This window comes from Anomaloglossus baeobatrachus, chromosome 4 (genome assembly GCF_048569485.1).
Source record: "Anomaloglossus baeobatrachus isolate aAnoBae1 chromosome 4, aAnoBae1.hap1, whole genome shotgun sequence".
NCBI classification, from domain to species: domain Eukaryota; kingdom Metazoa; phylum Chordata; class Amphibia; order Anura; family Aromobatidae; genus Anomaloglossus; species Anomaloglossus baeobatrachus.
The window spans coordinates 380,677,897-380,704,728 of NC_134356.1; the positions used below are offsets into that span (position 1 = coordinate 380,677,897).

The window sequence follows — 26,832 nt, forward strand, 5'->3', positions numbered from 1 at the left end:
ATAGATTTGCTGCAGTAAAATGGTGTATAAATTTCAGAACTAACTTGAATCTCTACCAGGTGATGAAGGTCTCTGAACTCAGTGACCTCAACTGACTTGTGAGCTCAGCCCTGACTTGTGGCATTCAGATCACCCACATTCATTCGTTGCCAGCAGCTTTTGTAAATAATTACAAAGCAGGACTTTAGCAATCAATGCTGCCTGATACAGTAAAGCACCATTCCTGTTTCCACAATAGTTAGGGTTTCACAGCCTGACTTGTGCTGTCTGTCCACAGCAAGCCACATTCATACGTTGCTAGTGGCTTTTGCAAATAATTACAAATCAGGACTCTAGAAATCAGTGCTGCCTGGTACAAAGTACTCACTTGTACTTTCTCCACAATATTTTTGGAGTCCAAGTTTGCTAGGCTTGTGCTATCAACATCTTCAAATATGTCAGCAAACCAGAAATGACAAAAAAGGCAGTTCTTAAGGGACAGGGCGTGGGCGTGGGCATGTTGTTGTCAGTGGTGAGCGACAAGGCACTGAGTCTGTGTCAGGTCAGAAGAAGGTTGATGCACCCACCATGTTACTTGCCAAATTTCCCGGTCTAGAATGTAAAAGTGTGTGGAAGCCAGAAGAGCAAGAGCAGATTCTGTCTTGCATGGCAGAGAAGGCCTCTTTGCATTTGTCAAGCAGCAACCAATCTTCCACTACCACACAGTCTACTGTGGATACACAGAAGGCTAGCCCATCCAGTCCTCAACCTAGTCCTCCTTCCTCCCCCCATGATCAGTCACAGGAGACATATGACCCCAAGCTTGGCCACTCTGAGGATCTGTTTTGTGTACGTATCCTTTGGTTGGTTCTGGCCTCTCGCCAGGCCAGCATTGAAGAGAAACGTGAGGAGGTGGTGTGCATTGATGTGCAAGTATTTGAGGACCTATGGTGAGAAGAAAGCCACTTTGAGGAACATGATTAACTGTCTCCAGCGGTGGAGGCTGATGATGATGAGACACAGTTGCCATCAGGACAGCCTACAATCTCAAGTGAGAAGGAGGATGAGATGGAAGACGAGGTGGTCAATGATGAGTTCACTGATCCGACCTGGACCGTTGACATGCATAGCCAGCACGGCAACACAGAGGAAAACGGATATGTAGCACCAACACAGGCACTGAGGGATAGTGGTTTGCCCAGAGTGAGAACTGGGTAAACTGTTCCCAAGAGCACCCCCACTGTGGCCGAAGTCAGGGAAAGAGGGCATTCATCCACTGGTTGGAACTTTTTTTCTGAAAGTCCTTCAGTGAAAAATATTGTAATATGTAGCATCTGCCATATCAAGTACAGCAGAGGCCAAGGCAACGGCGACCTGAGCATCACCAGTGTGCAGAACCACATGGCAGCCAAGCACCCCAGTAGGTTGGCAGAACACTAGGGTACCAAATCTGTATCTGCGAGTCAAACCACTGCCTTGTCGCCTGTGCTATGTACTTCACAATTTGCTGTCCAGGAAGCAGGTGTTGATACATCCTGCCCACAAGGTGCAATTGCACAGGCACAGCAAACAGAAATTTATGAAAACATACCCTGACTTGCTGTATTTAGTTGAGAAGGTGCGCCGTATTAGTGCCCATTTCCACCATTCCTCTACCACTTTTTCTGGTCTTACAGCGCTTCAAAAGTGCTTTAATTTGCCAAGTCACTGACTGATGTGCGACCTGCTCACACAGGGGAACTCTACATTCTATATGTTGGCGAGGATTACTAAGCAGCTGAGGGCAATAGCTCAATACCATCTCCAACATACCCGTCAGACAGAGTCAGCCACCACACATAACTGTTGAGTGGGTGTTGATTACTGAGATTTGTGAGAACTTTGATCACTACACCAAGCTTGTGAGCAGTGATCAGGCTATTGTCAGCTTAACCATCCCGCTGCTTTGTCTGTTGAAACAATCACTGCATAATCTCAAAGAGGAAGCTTTGACTGCTCAGCATATGGCTATGGAGACAGATTTCCCAATGGGTGATACTATCCAGCCCAGTCAAAATTCTGAGGCAACACTGAGTGATGATGAGAAGGATGAGGAGGAAGAAGATTTGATTTTCTGTGCTATCCAGAGGACTCCCAATGCTACACAGGGTACTCTCAACCCCAGCTTCATGTCTATCCAGCATGGATGGGCTGGATAGGAGGAGGTGGAGGAGGCGAGTGAGTGTGAGGAGAAGATGGGTGTTGTTCCTCCTCATGGGGATACAGAACCTTTGCTTGTTTGCAGCTTGGCCCACAAGGCATTTGATACACATTTTATTCAACAACCTATACTGGTTGGCCACCTTTCTGGACCCACGGTACAAGTACAAATTTTCTTCTCTCCCTTTGGAGTCACCAAAGGGTTGCACAATTGAATCCTTCAAGATTGTCATTGTAGATCAGTTGATGAAAACATCACCCTCAGACAACGATGGTGGCAACGTTACCGGCATTTTTCAACACCTAGGATTAATGGGAAGAGACAACAACACCAGGTCCAACAGAGGTGGGGGGAAAATGTTAACAAAATGGGCCCTTTTTAATAAACCAGGACATCAGCAAGGGCTATCTGTGCCTGTAACAATGCTAAGGAAGGAGAAGTTGCACAACATGGTAAAGGGGTACTTAAGTAACCGTACACTTGGCCCTACCTCTCATTATATGGCTTGGAGGGGTTGGCCTGCCCGGCTGCTAGTGTGATGTCAAAGCGTGTTCTGCTGGGGCAATCATCACTGATAGGTGCTGCCACCTCTCCACAGAAAATGCAGACAGACTTACTCTGATTAAATTCAACAAGGACTGGATTTCCCCACAGTTTGCAATCCCTCCAGATGAGAGCAAGCCAAACAAAATTCCCCCAAAATGTTCATTTTGACTACTGCTATTAGCATCCACCTCTTGCCATATAAAGCCATTTCTTTTTTGCGTCAACCATGACTCAGGCCATAGGGCTAATTGTTGTAAACACTATGCACATTGTGCAGTGGCAGACAAACCAGGACAGTACTCCTACTCTAGCCTAACTACTATTTGTCATTGGAGGCCCTTGTGATGGGAACTTCCTGCGTCAACCATGACTCAGCTGATAGGGCTAATTCTTTTAACCAATGCACATCCGTGTGACAACCGCATCCTTTACATTCTGTATACGGTCCGTTTTACATTCGTGTGCCTTCCATTTTTTGTTATGCGGACCGCAAAAAAATGAAAGGAGGGTTACATGCAGTCAAAAGCTAGAAAGATAGATAGCTGGATAGATAGATAGATAGATAGGTAGGTAGGTAGATAGATAGATAGATAGATAGATAGATAGACAGACATATATAATGTTCTTCCGTGGGGCTTCAAGTGATCCCAAAAACCATATGAGTCAGAAATGAATGGAGGCATATTCTCCAGGCTCTCCTCATTCAGTTTAATCACTTTCCCATACATTTCAGCCTTTTCATCAGGTCCCAAGACCTCTTTGTTGGGTCCAGCAGAAAATTACTCGCATTTCCCATTGACTTGCATGGTGCTCGCTATTCGGAATGAATATGCAAGTATTACAAATTAGTTGTTACAAGTATATCGATTACGAATATAACAGTATTCCCTCATCTCTACTGATGACACTTCATTATCTCAGCATGCACCATCATACAGGAAGTAGGGGAACAAAAAATACTACAGCAGTTATATAGTGTAGTTAAGGAATGGTAGAGAATTTTTAATACAATTAGAATAGAAATTAGTTTAGTTTATGGCACTTAAGAGATAAGAATTTAAGTGGAAATGTATTTCGCCTTTGGAGCACCCCTTTAATAGATTACAACAGATGTCAAAATCAGCATCAGTTGTCATCTGATTTTTTTTAACCAATTTTTATTGCAAAATGGTGATCTAGGTTAAAAAATGCAACAATGTAGCCCTAGACGAACATGAAATATTCCATTTTAAACTATTGGATCTGATCTTGCATCAGTTTTTTACTGGTGTGTTGCTGCCACACTGGAGGGCCAGATACATGGAAATGCAGCACTGTTAGTGAATGTACAGGTGCCCCCCAGGATGACAGCGCTGTTGTTAACTCTGCCGGTGACTGATGGTACCACAAAAAAAACTAAAAAAAAAAAGAAAAACGTAGAAAAGCAGTAATGCAAAAAGGATTTAATGATATATACAAAATTGCTAGAGTGTGTATTGTAATTTTGGACCCAAACACTCTAGTCATTGGATGCATATGTAATGTATATTGTAAATTGCAATACATTAGTTACACAAATCTTGCTAAACCTTTTGGGTTACAGTTTATCTGGTTTGCAGGTGAGCAATTACAGAAATATATTTTCCCCAATTAAGACAATGGAGTCTATAACGTGGATCAGTATTTGTAGAATGTCTTATATTGAGTAGCATAGGTTCATAATAACAGATAAGGCATCTCCAACAAAGTGAAGTGATATCAACCCAGAAACGTACAAATCTCCATTGTAACACACTTAAAAATCATTAAAAAAGATCTATGAAACAATCCCCCAATACTTGCAGTAAAATGAAGATAGAAGTCATCATTGAAGAAGCAGCATTCACTGTGCATAAAGGCTCATCCTATCATTTATAGGCAAGGCAGAATGTAGAAAGAAAAGGAAGCATAAAGAAAGACAAACACAATGATTTATCATGCAGTTAGCAAGCAGTTAGAGGAGTGGGACAATTTACTCAGGGCAAAGACTCAAAATACTAACAAATGAATTAACTCAAAATCCATAACAGAAATACACAAAAACTAAATAAAAAAAGATAATATACGTTCACACAGCAATATACAGAACAAAAACCACTATGGAACCTGTAACTAGGTTTTTGCTATGTAATCTGGGAGAAAAATGATGTAGGGACTGAGACCCTGATTCAGTGATGTGCCTCTTGCATGCTGTAATTTAATACAATCACAGTTTTCTCTTCTTAGAGCTAGCAGTGCTCAGAATACAAAGCTCGGTATAAGGGCGGCTTTGCACACTATCGAAAGTGACGCACATCCGGCGTCACTTGTGATGTCGTAGTGTGTAAATCCTAGATGATACGATGAATGAGCGCAAAAGCGTCGTTATCATATCATCGGTGCAGGCTCCGACATTTCCATAATGCCGGTGCTGCGACAGGTACGATGTTGTTCCTCGTTCCTGAGGCACCACACATTGCTGTGTATGAAGCCGCAGGAGCGAGGAACATCTCCTACCTGCCGCTGGCCACAATGCGGAAGGAAGGAGGTAGGCGGGATGTTTACATCCTGCTCATCTCCGCCCCTCCGCCTCTATTGGCCGCCTGCCGTGTGACATCGCTATGACGCCGCACGACCCGCCCCCTTAGGAAGGAGGCGGGTCGCCGGCCAGAGTGACGGTTGCAGGGCAGGTGAGTGCATGTGAAGCTGGCATAGTGATAATTTTTGCTACGCCAGCTATCACAAGATATCGTACCTGCGACGGGGGCGGGGACTATCGCGTGCGACATCGCAGTTTCGGCTTGCGATGTCGCAACGTGCAAAGCCCGCCTAAATACGACCAGACCATTGATTGGCAGCTTTCCGTGTACACTGAATATTAACTGAAAGGTGTGGCTGTGGTTACACAGTAGGTTATACAGAAGTTCACTGTGGGACACAAGACACCTACTACTATAATGATAGTGATTTACTGGTGGTAAAACACTGATTTTATTGAAACAGCAACGCAGCTTAGTATGTGACACATTGCTGAAATCAGGCTGTCAGCCTCTATAATATGTTGTTCTCAGATTAAAAAAAAAACCTTCTAACAGATTCCCTTCAAAGATTTGGTTTGTATCATAGTATCATAGTATCATAGTTTTAAGGTTGAAGGGAGACTCTAAGTCCATCTAGTTCAACCCGTAGCCTAACATGTTGATCCAGAGGAAGGCAAAAAAAAACCCCAATGTGGCAAACAAGTTCCAATGGGGAAAAAATTTCCTTCCTGACTCCACATCCGGCAATCAGACTAGTTCCCTGGATCAATACCCTGTCATAAAATCTAATATACATAACTGGTAATATTACATTTTTCAAGAAAGACATCCAGGCTCTGCTTAAATGTTAGTAGTGAATCACTCATTACAACATCATGCGGCAGAGAGTTCCATAGTCTCACTGCTCGTACAGTAAAGAATCCTCGTCTGTGATTATGATTAAACCTTCTTTCCTCAAGACGTAGCGGATGCCCCCGTGTTCCAGTCGCAGGCCTAGGTGTAAAAAGATCTTTGGAAAGGTCTCTGTACTGTCCCCTCATATATTTATACAGTTAGGTCCAGAAATATTTGGACAGTGACACAATTTTCGCGAGTTGGGCTCTGCATGCCACCACATTGGATTTGAAATGAAACCTCTACAACAGAATTAAAGTGCAGATTGTAACGTTTAATTTGAAGGTTTGAACATAAATATCTGATAGAAATTGTAGGAATTGTACACATTTCTTTACAAACACTCCACATTTTAGGAGGTCAAAAGTAATTGGACAAATAAACCAAACCCAAACAAAATATTTTTATTTTCAATATTTTGTTGCGAATCCTTTGGAGGCAATCACTGCCTTAAGTCTGGAACCCATGGACATCACCAAACGCTGGGTTTCCTCCTTCTTAATGCTTTGCCAGGCCTTTACAGCCGCAGCCTTCAGGTCTTGCTTGTTTGTGGGTCTTTCCGTCTTAAGTCTGGATTTGAGCAAGTGAAATGCATGCTCAATTGGGTTAAGATCTGGTGATTGACTTGGCCATTGCAGAATGTTCCACTTTTTTGCACTCATGAACTCCTGGGTAGCTTTGGCTGTATGCTTGGGGTCATTGTCCATCTGTACTATGAAGCGGCGTCCGATCAACTTTGCGGCATTTGGCTGAATCTGGGCTGAAAGTATATCCCAGTACACTTCAGAATTCATCCGGCTACTCTTGTCTGCTGTTATGTCATCAATAAACACAAGTGACCCAGTGCCATTGAAAGCCATGCATGCCCATGCCATCACGTTGCCTCCACCATGTTTTACAGAGGATGTGGTGTGCCTTGGATCATGTGCCGTTCCCTTTCTTCTCCAAACTTTTTTCTTCCCATCATTCTGGTACAGGTTGATCTTTGTCTCATCTGTCCATAGAATACTTTTCCAGAACTGAGCTGGCTTCATGAGGTGTTTTTCAGCAAATTTAACTCTGGCCTGTCTATTTTTGGAATTGATGAATGGTTTGCATCTAGAGGTGAACCCTTTGTATTTACTTTCATGGAGTCTTCTCTTTACTGTTGACTTAGAGACAGATACACCTACTTCACTGAGAGTGTTCTGGACTTCAGTTGATGTTGTGAACGGGTTCTTCTTCACCAAAGAAAGTATGCGGCGATCATCCACCACTGTTGTCATCCGTGGATGCCCAGGCCTTTTTGAGTTCCCAAGCTCACCAGTCAATTCCTTTTTTCTCAGAATGTACCCGACTGTTGATTTTGCTACTCCAAGCATGTCTACTATCTCTCTGATGGATTTTTTCTTTTTTTTCAGCCTCAGGATGTTCTGCTTCCCCTCAATTGAGAGTTCCTTAGACCGCATGTTGTCTGGTCACAGCAACAGCTTCCAAATGCAAAACCACACACCTGTAATCAACCCCAGACCTTTTAACTACTTCATTGATTACAGGTTAACGAGGGAGATGCCTTCAGAGTTAATTGCAGCCCTTAGAGTCCCTTGTCCAATTACTTTTGGTCCCTTGAAAAAGAGGAGGCTATGCATTACAGAGCTATGATTCCTAAACCCTTTCTCCGATTTGGATGTGAAAACTCTCATATTGCAGCTGGGAGTGTGCACTTTCAGCCCATATTATATATATAATTGTATTTCTGAACATGTTTTTGTAAACAGCTAAAATAACAAAACTTGTGTCACTGTCCAAATATTTTTGGACCTAACTGTACATTGTGATTAGATCCCCCCTAAGCCTTCGTTTTTCCAAACTAAATAACCCCAAGTTTAATAACCTGTCTTGGTATTGCAGCCCCCCCATTCCTCTAATAATCTTGGTCGCTCTTCTCTGCACCCTCTCCAGTTCAGCTATGTCCTTCTTATATATCGGTGACCAGAATTGTACACAGTATTCTAAGTGCGGTCGCACTAGTGACTTGTACAGAGGTAGAACTATATTTTTTTCATGAACACTTATACCTCTTTTAATACATCCCATTATTTTATTAGCCCTGGCAGCAGCTGCCTGACACTGTCCACTAAAGTGAAGTTTACCATCCACCCATACACCCAAGTCTTTTTCTGTGTCTGTTTTACCCAGTGTTCTACAATTAAGTACATAATCATAAATGTTATTTCCTCTACCCAAGTGCATGACCTTACATTTATCTACATTAAACTTCAATTGCCACTTCTCAGCCCAATACTCCAATTTACATAAATCTCCCTGTAATATAAAATTATCCTCCTCTGTATTGATTACCCTGCAGAGTTTAGTATCATCTGCAAATATTGAAATTCTACTCCGCATGCCCCCAACAAGGTCATTTATAAATATGTTGAAAAGAAGCGGGCCCAATACTGACCCCTGTGGTACCCCACTATGAACTGAGACCCAGTCCGAGTACGTACCATTAATAACCACCCTTGTTGCTCGGTGTCCACCCAGTGATGACTAATAATGTTTTTTGTAACTATGTTAATAATTGTCCTATGACACGATGGGTTCAGTAATCAATAGAGGTGCACAGTGCCCTATTTGAATGCCTATGTGACACTTTTTCCCAGTTATTGTATTGTATACAGCTGTTGGAGAATATATAAGATTAACTTGATGTATGCTAAACCATTTAGGTTACTTGCTTACTCTCTTAGCGCTCTTACACAACCGTTTAACACGGCCGAGGACTATCTGATGTTTTATCGGTTAGCACTCAATCCAATATTATACTATAGGGCAGAGGCGATCAGTGTTTATTATTTTTATTTTTTCTTATGCCATTTTGGCATGAGGAAAAAAAATTGCTGAATGCTACGATTGTCAGCATATATCGGACGGTGTCCAACCATTCAAATCAATGGATGAAACATCAGAATGCACTCGGATGTCATCTGAGCACTGTCTGAGATATCCAAGACAGACAATGGAGAAGATGGAGAAAACAATCTTTCTTCCTCACCGGTGATCCAATTCTTGCATGTGAGAGAATCGGAGCACGGTAGAAAGACACTCAGCTCACGCTCACAGTGCCTGAGCCGAGTGTTATTAGTCACTGTGAAGCAGCAGTGACTTCTCCGCACCTGCACATAAAAAATTGAAGAGGGCGAAAAGTATAGTAAAGAGACGGCATGCAGAATACACACACAGGCGCAGGATTTTTGGCCATGCTCCTGACATCACAAGCACATACTAAAGAGAAGAGGAGGAGAAATTGCGAACAATGATTACTGGGTTAGCAATGGGGGTGTCTTAAACTTTTCCATTACTACCACCAGGGTCTGATGTCAGCTGTGGTTTTAGATACTAAATAGCTGACACAAACCCCAAACACCCAGGCACCATTAATCTGATTACCAGCGCACCAGGGCAATTGGGAAAAGCAGAAGCAAAGTGCCAGAATTGGATCATCTAATGTGATGCGCCACTACTGGGACAGTTGCTGGCAAGTAATTTTAGACTGGGAAGAGCCCAATAACCATGGACCTTCCCAGCCTGATAATATCAGCTCACAGCTGTCTAATATACGTTTGCTGGTTAGCAAAAATGAGGAGGACATGTCATTTTTTTAATTTAAATATTTATTTAGCAGTTTAATACATAGCTAGACAATAAGCTCCATATGTCAGGCACTAAAGGGTGCTCAGTGAGCTCACTGACTTTACTGACGTCACCTAATGTCAGGTTACCTGCGGACACAGGTGGAGTGCCATGAGAACTTCCTATTGTGCCTTCAACTTACTTGAATGACATCACCACTGATCATGTGGCTCACTCAGTCTCTACCTGAAGCTCACAGTGGGCAGTCATGTTCTATGATGTTTGCTGTGAATTTAGATGTAGCAGAGCTGGACCCGTCGTGGGACTTCATGTGGATTACGTCAGACCAGCAGGGGTGTTTCTGGGGTTAATAAAGTGGTGAAAGAGGGTGTTTTTTTGTATTTTATTTCAATTAAAGGATTTTTTCAGTGTTTGTGTATATTTATTTTCAATTACAGATTAGTACTAGGGGAGTCTCAAAGACATCTCCCATTACTAATCTAGAGCTTAGTGCCAGCTGTAAGCTTCGATTAACCCCTTATTACCCCGATTGCCCCCGTTCAGGGCAATCAGGAAGAGCTGGGTAAAGTATTGGGATTGTTGTATCTAATGGATGCGATTTTTAGGCTGGGTGGCTTAATAACCATGGGTCTCCCCAGCCTGAGAACAGCAGCCTCAAAAATCTTTCTGTATCATAGATGGGTATCAAAATTAGGGGGGACCACATGCCAGTTTTTAAATTATTTATTTAAATAATTAAAAAAAGCTGTATGAGGTTCCTCATATTTTGAAACACAGTCAAGATAAGCGCACGGCTGGGGGTTACAGCCAGTCACCGTATGCTTTATCTGTGCTATCATAATATGGGGTGAACCTATGCCAATTTTTTAATTTATTTATTTTTATACCATGATAGACCCATGTAGTGTCTGTGATTGGAAGCAGTCAGCTGATATGCTGCCACTTAGTGTGGGGCCGTGTCTGACTGCAACCAATCAAAAACACCGGTGGGTGGGGGAAGCAGTACATATGCATGAAGGTAAATGAGTGGCCACAGAAGTAAATGAGCCGCTGTGGGAGCAGTTACAGCTGCGCTGGAGACTTGTTAAGTATGAAGTGCTTGCTCCTATCCCTCTATCCCTTCTACCACCATTTTTAATCACTGGATTCTGGTCCCCCTAGACTTACAGCGTTGGCCAAAAGTATTGGCACCCCTGAAATTCTGTCAGATAATACTAAGTTTCTTCTTGAAAATGATTGAAATCACAAATTCTTTGGTATTGTTATCTTCATTTAATTTGCTTGCAATGAAAAACACAAAACAGAATGAAACAAAAATCAAATCATTGATCATTTCACACAAAACTCCAAAAATGGGCCAGACAAAAGTATTGGCACCCTTAGGGGTACTTTACACGCTACGACATCGCAGGTGCGATGTCGGTGGGGTCAAATCGAAAGTGACGCACATCCGGCGTCGCTGTCGACATTGGAGTATGCGAATCGTTTTTACTACGATTAACGAGCACAAAAGCGTCCAAATCTTATGATCAGTGTAGCGTCGGTCATGTCCATAATTTCGGAAGGACCGATGTTACGATGTTGTTCCTCGTTCCTGCGGCAGCACACATCGCTGTGTGTGAAGCCGCAGGAGCGAGGAACATCACCTTACCTGCGTCCCGGCTGCAATGAGGAAGGAAGGAGGTGGGCGGGACGTTTACGTCCTGCTCATCTCCGCCCCTCCTCTTCTATTGGCCGCCTGCCATGTGATGTCGCTGTGACGCCGCACGACCTGCCCCCTTAGGAATGAGGCAGTTCGCCGGCCAGAGCGACGTTGCAGGGCAGGTAAGTGCATGTGAAGCTGCCGTAGCGATAATTTTCGCTACGGCAGCTATCACAAGATATCGCGCTCGACATCGCTAAAATCGGCATATGATGTCGTAGTGTGCAAAGTACTCCTGAGCCTAATACTTGGTTGCACAACCTTTAGCCAAAATAACTGCGAACAACCGCTTCCGGTAACCATCAATGATTTTCTTACAATGCTCTGCTGGAATTTTTGACCATTCTTCTTTGGCAAACTGCTCTAGGTCTCTGAGATTTGAAGAGTACCTTCTCCAAACTGCTATTTTGAGATCTTTCCACAGGTGTTGTATGGGATTCAGGTCTGGACTCATTGCTGGCCACTTTAGTAGTCTCCAGTGCTTTCTATCAAACCATTTTTTAGTGCTTTTTGAAGTGTGTTTTGGGTCATTGTCCTGCTGGAAGACCCATGACCTCTTAGGAACACCCAGCTTTCTCACATTGGACCCTACATTATGCTGCAAAATTTGTTGGTAGTCTTCAGACTTCATAATTAGTGATGAGCGAGTACTAAAAAGCTCGGGTGCTCGAAGCTCGGGCCGAGCCTCCCAAGATACTCGTGTACTCGGCCCGAGCAATGAGCCCAATGTTATCCTATGGGAGACCCGAGTATTTTTGTGAAATGACCCCCCGGCAGCATGGAGAAACCCTAAAAATGTCACAAAAGTCTCAGAAGAGTGCTCAAATGACATGGCAACAGCATGGGGAAGACCCCTTGAAGCATTTATCACTGAAAAGTCACAGCTGTGAACAATTTTGTCCGCGTTTTACGCCATTTTTACGGACTCACCAGAAAACCTTCCAAAATGACCCCAAAATGATTTTTCATGGCGGAAATGTTAAGGGCACATACCCAATAGTGAGATAGAGCTGGTGTATGTTACTTTTTGAGATTAATACATGAAAGATTTTACGTGAAAACATTGTGTGGCACTCCGATGTCCCTGAGAAGAGACGTACATGAAGGCCTCTTGAGTCTAATGTGCCCATTTTGAGGAAGTGAGTCTTTGTAGTATTTTCCTTTGCCAGGGCAGTCCAAAATTGTGAGGTTCACCAATGCCCCTGCATACAGACGTGCATGAGGGCCTGTAAACCTGAAGTGTCCATTGTCAGGAAGTGGGTGTATTATAGTATAGCCCTTAGGCAGGGCAGCCAAAAATTGGGAGGCTCCACGTTGTCCCTGGGTAGAGACGTGCATGAGGGCCTCAAAACATTAAGTGTCCATTGTCAGGAAGTGGGTGTATTATAGTATAGCCCTTAGGCAGGGCAGCCAAAAATTGGGAGGCTCCAAATTGTCCCTGGATAGAGACGTGCATGATGGCCTGTAAACCTGAAGTGCCCATTGTAAGGAAGTGGGTCTATTGTAGTATAGCCCTTAGGCAGGGCAGCCAAAAATTGGGAGGCTCCACGTTGTCCCTGGATAGAGACGTGCATGAGGGCCTGTAAACCTGAAGTGCCCATTGGAAGGAAGTGGGTCTATTGTAGTATAGCCCTTAGGCAGGGCAGCCAAAAATTGGGAGGCTCCACGTTGTCCCTGGGTAGAGTCGTGCATGAGGGCCTCAAAACATTGTTCCCATTGCAAAGGAGCGGGTCTCCTGTCGTTGTAATGTCCATTCTGCAAAGAATGGGCGAAAAAATTTACCACTGGGGGTATACCTGAAACAAAGGCCTAAGTATTGCAATTTGTAACGGTCATCATCATGGTGGCGCATGAGGAGAAGGAGGAGCAGTCCAGCGATTATCCAAAGTCCAGAAGTGTGTACCCATGGGTGAGTGGAGGTACATGGCAAACTTTAAATTCCGCTCTCATTTGCTGGTGGTGTGGTGAAGTCTGGCCCAATCCAACCCTTGTTCATCTTGATCAGAGTCAGCCTGTCAGCATTTTCAGTTGACAGGCGGGTGCGTTTATCTGTAATGATTCCACCTGCGGCACTAAAAACACGCTCTGACAAAACGCTAGCAGCAGGGCAGGCCAGGACTTCCAAGGCGTAGAGAGCCAATTCATGCCACGTGTCCAGCTTGGATACCCAATAATTGTAAGGCACAGAGGAATGTCGGAGTACAGTTGTTCGATCTGCAAGGTACTCCTTCAGCATCTGGGCAAACTTAGGATTTCTTGTGGCACTACCCCGCACCTCAGGGGCTGTGGTACGTGAGGGGCTGAGAAAACTGTCCCACATCTTAAAGACTGTTCCCTTACCTCTGGCGGATTGGACTTGTGCCTCTCTCGGCTGTACGCCTCGGTTGTCCACTGATTCATGACCTATGCCGCTAGCGTTTTGTGAGGGGAATGCTTTGCCTACTTCCGTGACTATGGCCTTCCGGAACTGCTGCATTTTGGTTGACCTCTCCTCCACGGGAATAAGAGACAAAAAGTTCTCCTTGTAGCGTGGGTCTAACAGTGTTACCAACCAGTAATGATTGTCGGCCAAGATGTTCTTAACGCGAGGGTCACGAGACAGGCAGCTTACCATAAAGTCAGCCATGTGCGCCAGACTCTTAACAGCCAGGACTTCAGTAGCCTGACCAACAAGATGACTGAACATGCTGTCCTCCTCCTCCTCCTCCTCCTCCTCATCTACCCTGTCCTCTGGCCAGCCACGCTGAACCGAGGATATGACTGGTGTGCATGTCATATCCTCAATTTGGCCGGAGAGTTGCTCCATGTCTTCATCCTCCTCCTCGTCATAGTCCTCCACTGCACGTTGTGATGAGACGAGGCTGGGCTGTGTGTTATCATCACCCACACCCACTACTGTTTCTTGCTGCAACTCATCGCGCTCCGCCTGCAATGCATCATGTTTGTTTTTCAGCAGAGACCGTTTTAGAAGGCAGAGTAGCGGTATGGTGACGCTAATAATGGCGTCATCACCACTCACCATCTTGGTGGAGTCCTCAAAGTTTTGGAGGATGGTACATAGGTCTGACATCCATCTCCACTCCTCAGGTGTTATGTGTGGAGTTTGACCCATTTCCCGACGGCTTAGGTGATGCAGGTACTCAACAACTGCCCTCTTCTGCTCACATATCCTGACCAACATGTGCAGAGTTGAATTCCAACGCGTGGGGACATCACACACCAGTCTGTGAGCCGGAAGATGCAAACTGCGCTGAAAGCCGGCAAGGCCGGCTGAAGCAGTAGGTGACTTTCGAAAATGTGCAGACAGGCGGCGAACTTTTACCAGCAGATCAGACAGCTCTGGGTATGACTTTAGAAACCGCTGAACCACGAGGTTGAGCACATGGGCCACGCATGGAACATGTGTCAGCTGGCCTCGCCTCAAAGCCGCCACCAGGTTCCGGCCATTGTCACACACGACCTTTCCTGGCTTTAGGTTCAGAGGTGTGAGCCAGTGATCTGCCTGCTGTTTCAGAGCTGTCCACAGCTCTTCTGCATTGTGGGGTTTGTCACCTATACAGATTAGCTTCAGCACAGCCTGTTGCCGCTTCGCCGAGGCAGTGCTGCAGTGCTTCCAGCTTGTGACTGGTGTGGAGGGTACAGTGGATGAGGATGCGCAGGAGGAGGAGGAGGCTGAAGAGCATGACATTCCGGAGCTGTAGAGTGTGGGTGAAACACTGACTGAGGTAGGGCCTGCAAACCTTGGTGTGGGAAGGACGTGTTCCGTCCCTCGCTCAGACTGGGTCCCAGCTTCCACAATATTAACCCAGTGTGCCGTCAACGAGATGTAGCGGCCTTGCCCACAAGCACTTGTCCACGTGTCTGTGGTTAGGTGGACCTTGGGTGAAACAGCGTTGTTCAGGGCACGTGTGATGTTTTGTGACACGTGGTTATGCAACGCGGGGACGGCACATCGGGAGAAATAGTGGCGGCTGGGGACCGAGTAACGTGGGACAGCTGCCGCCATCAGGTCACGGAATGCTTCTGTCTCCACCAGCCTAAAAGGCAACATTTCCAGGGCAAGCAGTCGCGAAATGTTAGCATTTAGAACTGTGGCATGTGGGGTGTTGGCAGTGTATTTGCGCCTGCGTTCAAAGGTTTGCTGAATGGATAACTGAACGCTGCGCTGGGACAAGGACGTGCTTGATGATGGTGTTCTTTCTGCGTAGGCAACTGCAGGTGCAGGAGTGGAGGAGGCTTGTTCGCAGGCAGCATGGACAGGGGATTGGCTCGCATGCACAACCAGCGAAGACGTAGCAGTGACATCAGCAAGCACTGCTCCTCGACTCTGTTGTACTTCCCACAAAGTCGGGTGCTTGGCTGACATGTGCCTGATCATGCTGGTGGTGGTCAGGCTGCTAGTTTTGGTACCCCTGCTGATGCTGGCACGGCAGGTGTTGCAAATGGCCTTTTTTGAATCATCTGGATCCAACTTAAAAAACTGCCAGACTCGGGAAGACCTAACATTTGTACAGGCACCTTGTGTCGTCGTGTTGTTCTGGGGAACGGTTGCCTGACTTCTGCCTGGGGCCACCACCCTGCTTCTTACTGCCTGTTGTGATGCTACGCCTCCCTCCCCCTGTGCACTGCTGTCCTCGCTCTGCATATCCTCCTGCCAGGTTGGGTCAGTTACTGGATCATCCACCACGTCGTCTTCCTCTTCCGCACCCTGCTCCTCCTCCTGACTTCCTGACAATTGTGTCTCATCATCGTCCACCACTTGTTGAGACACGTTGCCAACTTCGTGAGAACGTGGCTGCTCAAATATTTGGCCATCTGTACAGACGATCTCCTCATGACCCACTTCAATATGAGCTGGCGAGAGGCCAGAATGTGTGAATGGAAACGTGAACAGCTCTTCCGAGTGTCCAAGTGTGGGATCATTAATGTCCGAGGAGGACGTGTACTCAGCCTGGTGGTAGGAAGGAGGATCAGGTTCAGAAATGTGCGGTGCAGTATCACGGCTACTGACACTTGACCGTGTGGAAGACAGAGTGTTTGTGGTGGTGCCAATCTGACTGGAAGCATTATCTGCTATCCAACTAACAACCTGTTGACACTGGTCTTGGTTCAAGAGCGGTGTACTGCTGCGGTCCCCAAGAATTTGGGACAGGACGTGCGAGCGACTAGATGTGGCCCTTTGTTGTGGCGAAATTAGAGCTTGCCCACGACCTCGGCCTCTGCCTGCACCACCATCACGTCCACTTCCTTGTTCCTTGCCAATGCCCTTGCGCATTTTGCAATGCTGTGCACTGCTGACGTGTATATTCACTACTTGTGCGTTATATCAAAGTTTGTGGAAATTGCACACAAGTGCACCTGTACGCTGCCACCAACAGGCACACACGTGCGGTTTTAAAAACCAAGCACGGACGCAATAAGAACCTAACAGGTTTTTTTGGGGAGCGACAATTACAGACAAGTCAGACACTATCTGGACTGTTTTACACTGTGTACACCAGCCCCAGATATGATGAAGGCTGGTATACGGTCACCACTACCCTGCCTGCCTGCCTGCCTGTATACTGGTACAATAGTCCTGACAAGGACTCTTCTGGTCACTAGCCTGTATTCAGACCTGGCTATACCCTGCCTGTATATAGCAACAATAGTCCTGAGAAGGACTCTGCTACTGTACTCCGACCTGGCTATACCCTGCCTGCCTGTATACAACTAGAATAGTCCTGAGAAGGACTTTTGGTCACACTGTTTGCAGCCCTGCAACTGAAAAAGCTATAAAGGGCCACAAAGCTTTCCCTGAATCAGCGACACTCTCCCTGCACTGACTGTCTGGATAGCTGTGAGCAGAGCACAGCGCGCCGGCCGGTATAAAGGCTCGGTCACGCTGTGCAGGCCGGCCAATCACTGCAATTCCACAACTAACAGGGCTGTGGCATTGCAGTGGTCTGCCAGCCAATCCCTGCATGAGGGCTGGCTCTCAAAAGAGCGCCAACATGCAGAAATGAAGACCACGAGTACAGCACGAGTATCGCGAGAATACTCGGTCCCCGCCGAGCAGCCCGAGTACAGCGATACTCGTGCGAGTACCGAGTAGTTACAAGCATGCTCGCTCATCACTATTCATAATGCCATGCACACGGTCAAGCAGTTCAGTGCCAGAGGCAGCAAAATAACCCCAAAACATCAGGGAACCTCCGCCATGTTTGACTGTAGGGACCGTGTTCTTTTCTTTGAATGCCTCTTTTTTTTCCTGTAAACTCAATGTTGATGGCTTTTCCCAAAAAGCTCTACTTTTGCCTCATCTGACCAAAGAACATTCTTCCAAAACGTTTAAGGCTTTCTCAGGTAAGTTTTTGCAAACTCCAGCCTGGGTTTTTTATGTCTTGGGGTAAGAAGTGGGGTCTTCCTGGGTATCCTACCATACAGTCCCTTTTCATTCAGACGCCAACGGAGAGTACGGGTTTACACTGTTGTACCCTCGGACTGCAGGGCAGCTTGAACTTGTTTGGATGTTAGTTGAGGTTCTTTATCCACCATCCGCACAATCTTGCGTTGAAATCTCTCGTCAATTTTTCTTTTTCTTCCACATCTAGGGAGGTTAGCCACAGTGCCATGGGCTTTAAACTTCTTGATGACACTGTGCACCGTAGACACAGGAACTTTCAGGTCTTTGGAGATGGACTTGTAGCCTTGAGATTGCTCATGCTTCCTCACAATTTGGATTCTCAAGTCCTCAGACAGTTCTTTGGTCTTCTTTCTTTTCTTCATGCTCAATGTGGTACACACAAGGACACAGGACAGAAGTTGAGTCAACTTTAATCCATGTCCACTGGCTGCAAGTGTGATTTCGTTATTGCCAACACCTGTTAGGTGCCGCAGGTAAGTTACAGGTGCTGTTAATTACACAAATTAGAGAAGCATCACATGATTTTTCAAACTGTGCAAATACATTTGTCCACCCCCTTTTTTATGTTTGGTGTGGAATTATATCCAATTTGGCTTTATGACAATTTTTTTTTTTTCATTGAAGACAAATTAAATGAAGATAATAATACCAAAGAATTTGTGATTGCAATCATTTTCAAAAAGAAACTGAGTATTATCTGACAGAATTGCAGGGGTGCCAATACTTTTGGCCAGCACTGTATATAAGGACTGGCGTCCAGCCAGATAACTACAATCAATTATTCGCTGGAACCAAATTTGTTTTAATCCAGTTAGGTCTGCCCATCACTAATTATGAGGTTTATATGTAGATAATGATATATAGATACATTGAAAACTCATGCACATACAAATCACGATTGACTGAGGTTCTGCAGAAGATGAATTGTGTATTATGAGATCTGCAGCAGCTTAGGTGTATATTAGGAATTTATGCAGCAGTTGAGGTCTCAATTATAAGATTCTGCAGATGGCTTTTATACTTTTTTGATCAAAACAGTGTTAACTAAGCACCCTATGTTATTTATATGTACTAATACTATTTATTTACTTCTTGAGGGGATTTGCTTATTTGTTTTTATCCTAGGGATTTTTTTGTTAATTTCCACAGTGTACCTACAGTCATATGAAAAAGTTTGGGCACCCCTATTAATTAAGTAAAAAGTAGTTAGGAGTGTTCAAATCAAGAAATTGATAAGGGTGCCCATACTTTTGCACCGGTCAAATTTTGTTTAAATGCGGATTGCACATTTTCTGTTAGTACAATAAACCTCATTTCAATCCAGAAATATTACTCAGTCCATCAGTTATTAGATATATGAAACTCAAATAGCTGTTGCAAAAACCCAAATTGTTATAAAGAAAAAAGGTTAACATTAATAGGGGTGCCCAAACTTTTTCATATGACTGTATATTGCCATTATACTAACACGTGTTTGAGACAATTTTTTGGTGTGCCTTATTAGAAAGAGCATTGATTATTTTTTTAAACAAGGTAAAAATGTCAAAATTAATTTTCAGCTAACTAGCTGTTTTTAAAACATCATCACACATATTCATACTTTAAAATATCAAAGAAATGTGAAATACTTCAATTATTATTTTACCAAGCTAGGATCCATAAGCCACCTATTCTACCTATTCTATAACAAATATATTTGCTGTGTGAAAGTAACGTTTCATGATATGTAGTAATCATAGAAAATGCCAATGATAAAAGGCAACATAAATATAAAAATGATAATAATTACATGCAAAACATAAAGTGATGCACAAAATACAGTATTACGTAAAGGATGTATAAAATGAGTTATTAGACTAAATAACATTACACAGTAAACAATAAAGGGGTATGATAAATAATTGATGGATTGATGAGAATATTATATGTTATAAAAATATAATAAAGTAATTCTGAGGACAAATTATATTAACAGTGCCCACATCCATTATTTTCAGGTAAAACTTGTGATTATTCTTCTCAATAAGTCATCTTATTCAGCATTAAGACTTACCAAGTCATCTTGATCAAAGCAAGCATCTGGACCTTTTCTATATCTTGGATTCTGGGCAAGCAGGCATGGATCTGGTCCATTAGCTTTAACTTTCCGTCAGGGAAAATATATTTGTTAAAAAGCTATTTCGCAATGCATTTAAAAAATAAAAATATAATTAATACAACCAAAATTTACTGATCGAGTGGCTGAGGATAGGCCATCAATATCATGTGAGCAAGGATGGTTGACCTTAGGGAGATCAACATCCACCACTGCGGAGACACCATCACGTGTTTCTCAACGCAGTGATTCTAGAGCAATGCCCCCTGGGTAATATTCAAAGCAAGAAGGCCTGCGGAGACACCATCACATGTCTCAACGCTGGCAGGAAACTAGCCAGGTCTTTCACCGGGAAGGAACAACCACGGGAAGAGCAGTCTCCAGTCAAGGAGACCACCTATGCCAAACATGGTATCCATCCACAGACAGCTGTTTCAGGGTATTTGCCCCTCATCAGTGTGGAGTAGGAATCTGGCTAGTGGGAGCATTGCCTAGTAAAAGACTATGTGAGCAAGGATGGTTGACCTTAGGGAGATCAACATCCACCACTGCAGAGACACCATCACGTGTTTCTCAACGCAGTGATTCTAGAGCAATGCCCCCTGGGTAATATTCAAAGCAAGAAGGCCTGCGGAGACACCATCACATGTCTCAACGCTGGCAGGAAACTAGCCAGGTCTTTCACCGGGAAGGAACAACCACAGGAAGAGCAGTCTCCAGTCAAGGAGACCACCTATGCCAAACATGGTATCCATCCACAGACAGCCGTTTCAGGGTATTTGCCCCTCATCAGTGTGGAGTAGGAATCTGGCTAGTGGGAGCATTGCCTAGTAAAAGACTCCTACTCCACACTAATGAGGGGCAAATACCCTGAAACGGCTGTCTGTGGATGGATACTATGTTTGGCATAGGTGGTCTCCTTGACTGGAAACTGCTCTTCCCGTGGTTGTTCCTTCCCAGTGAAAGACCTGGCTAGTTTGCTGCCAGCGTTGAGACATGTGATGGTGTCTCCGCAGGCCTTCTTGCTTTGAATATTACCCAGGAGGCATTGCTTTAGAATCACTGCGTTGAGAAACATGTGATGGTGTCTCCGCAGTGGTGGATGTTGATCTCCCTAAGGTCAACCATCCTTGCTCACATAGTCTTTTACTAGGCAATGCTCCCAGTAGCCAGATTCCTACTCCACACTGATGAGGGGCAAATACCCTGAAACGGCTGTCTGTGGATGGATACCATGTTTGGCATAGGTGGTCTCCTTGACTGGAGACTGCTCTTCCCGTGGTTGTTCCTTCCCGGTGAAAGACCTGGCTAGTTTCCTGCCAGCGTTGAGACATGTGATGGTGTCTCCGCAGGCCTTCTTGCTTAGGCCATCAATATCAGACTGAAGGGGTTTAGACTTTCCAGCACCCCCATTAATCCGATGATTGACGTTGCAAATCACTGCTGTTTAATCCTATTCAAATGAATGTTACTGAGCTACAAATACCAGATAATTCCATTGTCACAATCAAGCAGCTGCCTCCAATCAAATATTCAAAAAATTAAATAAAACAAACATTACATAGGATGATTTAAAATGTATAAACAATTAGAAATTCAACAATATTGTCTATCATACTATGACACAAGTTCATAATATTGTAAAAACTATAATACAAGTATACTGTTCATCAGAAGAACCAAACCTATGTTCATGATCCTGTACATAACTTCTCCAAGGTTGGTTTCACATAAGTGAAATAAGTAAGCCTATTCTGAGGATAAATATTATAGTCCCTGATAAAAATAAAATATTACTGTCAAATGTATTAACTACTGCTATCTTTGAAAACTAGAGCAGTGACCAAAAATAACCTATTTCTTGTTTTTATCACCATTCAACAAGTCGTTAAAGGGGTTGTGTTACATCCCCACCGGAGTCCGCTCCAGCGACTTCTACTGCGATCACCAGGCGATGCCGTGTTCCTGCTATGGATAGTGCTGGTGATAGGAGAATGGTCGATGCCAGCTGGTGAACGCAGGCTCCGCTCATCCACTGGGCTGGGTTTCCTTGGGATCTGCAGTACCACTGGCTGACTGTAGGTGGTGTGTGTCTCCCAGCTGAGGTTGCCATCATTCAGCTACAATCAATGGAAAGACACCACACCCTTCTTATTTCCCCTCCTGTCTGCAGACCACTGCCAGAGCTAGTTCTGTATTCCTGGTTCCTGTCCCGCCCTGTTCTGTTTAGTGAGTCTGGTGTTCTGACTTCTGCTTGTTTCCTGACTACCCTCCTGCCTGCTGTTTATGTACCTCACTGCTCAATCTGGATTTGACTTCTGCGTTGCTTTCTAATTACGTCCTTGCCTGCGTGATTCTGTCCATTTTGCCCTATGTAATTCCAAATCCCTGTATAGGGGTTAATGGGTTTCAGGGTTCTAGGTGTCCTGCTTGGTGAGTGGCTTCCCTCTAGCCTGTCCATTACAGCCCGTCTGAGTCTGTGGATACAGGCAGGCATTACATTTTGTCTGGGACATTGATAAAATTTGACATGAGCTCTTACATGCAGATGTGAGGGAGTGTTAAAGAGTTCCTGCACCCCCACAGAAGACCATGCTGGTTTTCTTGTGTGTTGCATTAACCCTTTAATTATAGGCTCAAATTGCCGAGGATGGAATTATTTAAAGGCGGGAGGGTGTGAGGAGGTGGTAAAGAGCTCCTGCACTTTCTCTGAAGACCCCTGTGTTTTATTGTTATGTAAAATTTGATTCACTGTATGTTCTGTCTTCCAGTAGGCCACAGTTCCTGTTAGTCAGGTATGACAGTGTTAACTGTAGGGCCAGCCCATAGTGGGGAGGAGTTATAGTGAAAAGTAGTGAGTCAATTCAAGTTCAGGGAGTAGTTTTTGGTGAACAATGAGAGAGTAAAGACATCAATAGAGAAAGAAGAAGAGCCTTGGGTGTGTGTGAGAAGGATCAGGGAGCAAGACACTACCAGAAATCTACAGTGATGGCAGTATTCACTGAAACAGGCAAATGGGGGAAGTCTGGGACCAAAACAGCAGCAATGAAGCAGCAGTGTACTGGACTCTGGGGAACAACCTTGAAGTAAAGGTGGATTTGGACAGATCAGTGGTGCATTTAGTTGGGTGGTAACTAGGAAGAACTCCCTAACATTTATTTCTTAAAAGAATGGAGTCACCTTGTTGTCATGTAATCAAACTGTTATTTTCCTGTCAAGTACTGTTTCTCTTTTATGGAAACATGGCTCTGTATTGTGTAAAAGAGAATGACAAGCTAACTACATGTTACTCCTTGTATTTAAGTGTGGTTATAAGTAAAAATGACTTTCTTTTTTCAACAGCTGATGTGGTTTCATCATTGTGGGGTCCAATGGAGCCAGCGCTGTGCAAAGCATGAGTGATCTGACTATTGAGATATCCCCAGCAAAAAAACTACAGCACACACACATGGAATCTCAAGAACCCCCATATTGCTGTAGTGTGCAAGGACGTGGAAAGTAAGTACCTCACTCACAGTACTTGCCTGAGCCACATTACACAGAATCCATACAGTGTGCAACATACTACAGCTACTGCTGCTTCCTAAAGCCCCATGCTTGTCATGGGACTGCTTCATATATGATTTCCATACTGTAATCCAAAAACCGTCCTCTTTCTCTTTCACTTCTCACAGTGGTCTGAATTAAGAAAAGATGATGAGAAAGTGGTTGACACTGTATGAAACTTGTGTTCTTTGGGTGCAAAGATGTTTTGTGCTTCACAAAATATCATATTGTCGAAAGTGCATCATTCTAGATACTGCAGAAAACAATGGCAGCCTATGTGAACTAAATGATTTATTGCAGACGTTTCACTGTGCATTTGAGGTTCAGGTTCAGCATGTGTAAAAAGTTTAATAAACCCCTGCTGACTCACATTCATGCTTCCGGTTGGCAGTTGTTTACCGTTGTGTATTGTACAGTTGAAATGGACCATTACATAGATAGACATATAGACAATAGCTTTTTAACACAAAGGATACAGCGTTGTTCTGCCTGTATTAGAGGCTGTTGATCACACAGCTCGCACGTGTGTGGGTTGTCAGCAATTATGAATAATAAATTGGTGTTCAGAATCTTTTCAACGTGATAAATTCTGGAAGTAATCAGAAGGATTGTTTAAATATGAATAAAAGACGTAGACAATTATAAATATTAATCTGATTATTAAGCTGCACAAAACTACACTCATTTACCAGAGTTACCCCAAAAATATTTTAATGAAAAATATTTTCTAATAGGAAATAGGAAAAAGTGGGTCAAATAGGGTCAAAGAGAGTGTTACGCAGGAAGTTCACCCGTAGCACATGTCAATATTCAAGGTGTTTATAGCTCTGATGTTTTTTACTGCTCGGGCTACCCCGGAATGCCATCTAATCCCCCTGTCCCTGGTTGCCTACTTGCAACCCTCCATGGTTCTCCCCCTCCCCCCCACCTCTTTCCCTCCTCTTCCCTCCCTTTCTTCTCTTCCTTCTTAAGGCCCTGTCACACACACAGATAAATCTGCGGCAGATCTGTGGTTGCAGTGAAATTGGGGACAATCAGTGCCAGGTTTGTGGCTGTGTACAAATGGAACAATATGTCCATGATTTCACTGCAACCACAGATCTGCCAAAGATTTATCGCTGTGTGAGACAGGGCCTTTACTCTCTGGTTCTGGTTGCTTGGAACCCTCGTTTTGAGGATTAAAGAGTAATTTGGTAGGATTGATGGATTGACTCTATATGTATTGGGTACTTATTAACCTAAAAAAGTTGGAACATGGATCAGACATGATTGTTGGTGGTCTGATAGGAAATATGAATCGTAATCAAAGGTTATACTACCACTTGTTATTGTGTTATTACTTTTGTGTATTATTTCCAATAACACCTGAATTTCTTCTTTTTTTGTACTGTAACTTCCTACAAAAAAAATTGATTAGATAAAAAAAAAAAAAACATTTCCCAAGCCAGACATGATTTTTGTGAGTGGTTGTACCATGTAAAATACACACTGTTAGGATTCCGCTGTTTTGCCACCCTGAGCAGTCGTCATATGACCATTGAGGAAGCGAAGATGGTTAGCACATGATTGAAGTATGAAAATCACATGAATGGACTTAAAGATCATATAAGCAGTTAGAAAAAGCACAATTGGAATGATACAGTCCTCCTTGGTAAAAAGCATGCCTGGCCCAAAAAAATACTGTACTTGTTAAAAAGCATGCCTGGCCCAAAAAAAACCCGCTTTAAATAAATGTACCATAAAAGTATGTTTGACAAGTATTAAGGTTTTGGAACACCAAACAATTCTGAAAATGGTTTGTGTCAGTAGAGCAATCAAGAGAGAAATGAATAGATTTTATTTAAAGTTGTGATCAAAATTATTCGACCACAATTGGAAATTATGTTTATTTAGAAATTTTGCAAGATATTGTTATGGGTGTGTCACGTGTGACAGACGGTCATGTGGTTTCTGGCTTTAGAAGGTCAAATAAAAAGCCTAAAGTACAGTTTACAAGCTCCCGTAAAGACACTAAATGGAAGCCAATTCTGTGTGTCCCCCTTGTGTCTTTCAAAGTTATTTAGTGGGGTTGATGAAGAGCTCATCCCATATGTTCCCTATTTGGAGACCAGCACTAGGGATACCTAAGGCAGGTATCCAGCTCAGTGCATAGGTGCGGAACCTATCTAGGGTGGTGAGGGACCCCAGGGACCAGCAGTAGGTTTGGTCAGGGGTTACCATCTTCCCTTTCCCTAGACACAGGATTTCCCTTCCATTTCACTGTTTGATTGGTACTTCTCCATTCCTAGCGCAACAGCTTTCTCCTGTTTCAATAAAAGACTCAAACAAGAACCAATTAAATGGCTTACCAAAACTAATATAACAAGTGGTTTCTCCGCATTTGGTTCAAAATTCTACTTTACTGAATACTGTTGTCTCAGAATTACTAAACACCTTCATAATAAGAGTCTTTGATATTAAGTGGAGCACCTTTTGGCTGTGATGATCTCCTGCCAATGTAATGTATAGTCAGACACCAGCTTTTCACACTGTTTCTGAGGAATATTAGCCCATTCTTCATGGATAATGACCTCAAGTTCACTTATATTAATTGGTTTAAGTGAGTGGTCCAAAAAGATGAATGATCATTACCTTGTACAAACAAGGAGAAGGAAACATCTCTACAGATCCCCAATTAAATATGACAAAACTTCAATGGTTTTTATATATATATATATATATATATATATATATATATATATATATATAAAATATATATATGTCTATATATACATATATATATACATATATATACACATGTATATATATGTATATATATATATATATATATATATATATATATATATATATATATATATACACATATATATACTTTTGAACATATATACATATATACATATTGAACATACATATATATATATATAGTTTGAACATATTGGTATATTCCTTGACCAAGAATCTGCAAAAATACTAGTGCATGACCCCGTCATCTCCTGCCTCAACTACTGCAACCTCATACGCTTTGGCCTCCCTTCTAACACGCTCGCTCTTCTACACTCTATCCTAACCTCTGCTGCCTGACTAATCCACCTGTCTTCTCGCTACTCCTCAACCTCTCCTCTCTGACATTCTCTTCACTGACTTCTCATTGCCCAAAGACTCCATTTCAATAAACTAACTACCTTGTTTTTCCAAAAATAAGCACTCCTCCCAAAATAAGCCCTAGTAGGGATTTTTAGCATTTTCAAAGCAAGGCTTAAATATAAGCCCGCCCCCGAAAATAAGCCCTAG

At 43.5% G+C, this 26,832-nt stretch overlaps 1 protein-coding gene across 4 annotated transcripts in view; it reads right to left on the reverse strand.

Moving 5' to 3' along the window:
- CACNA2D1 (calcium voltage-gated channel auxiliary subunit alpha2delta 1) overlaps window positions 1-26,832 on the reverse strand; it is a 1,186,557-nt gene that overhangs the window by 9,257 nt on the left and 1,150,468 nt on the right. For all 4 annotated transcript variants that reach the window (XM_075345217.1, XM_075345220.1, XM_075345219.1 and 1 more), the window contains 2 exons: window positions 24,018-24,130; window positions 19,954-20,036 (listed from right to left, as the gene is read on the reverse strand). In XM_075345217.1, coding sequence (XP_075201332.1) covers window positions 19,954-20,036; window positions 24,018-24,130 — 196 coding nt within the window. The remainder of the gene's footprint in view (window positions 1-19,953; window positions 20,037-24,017; window positions 24,131-26,832) is intronic.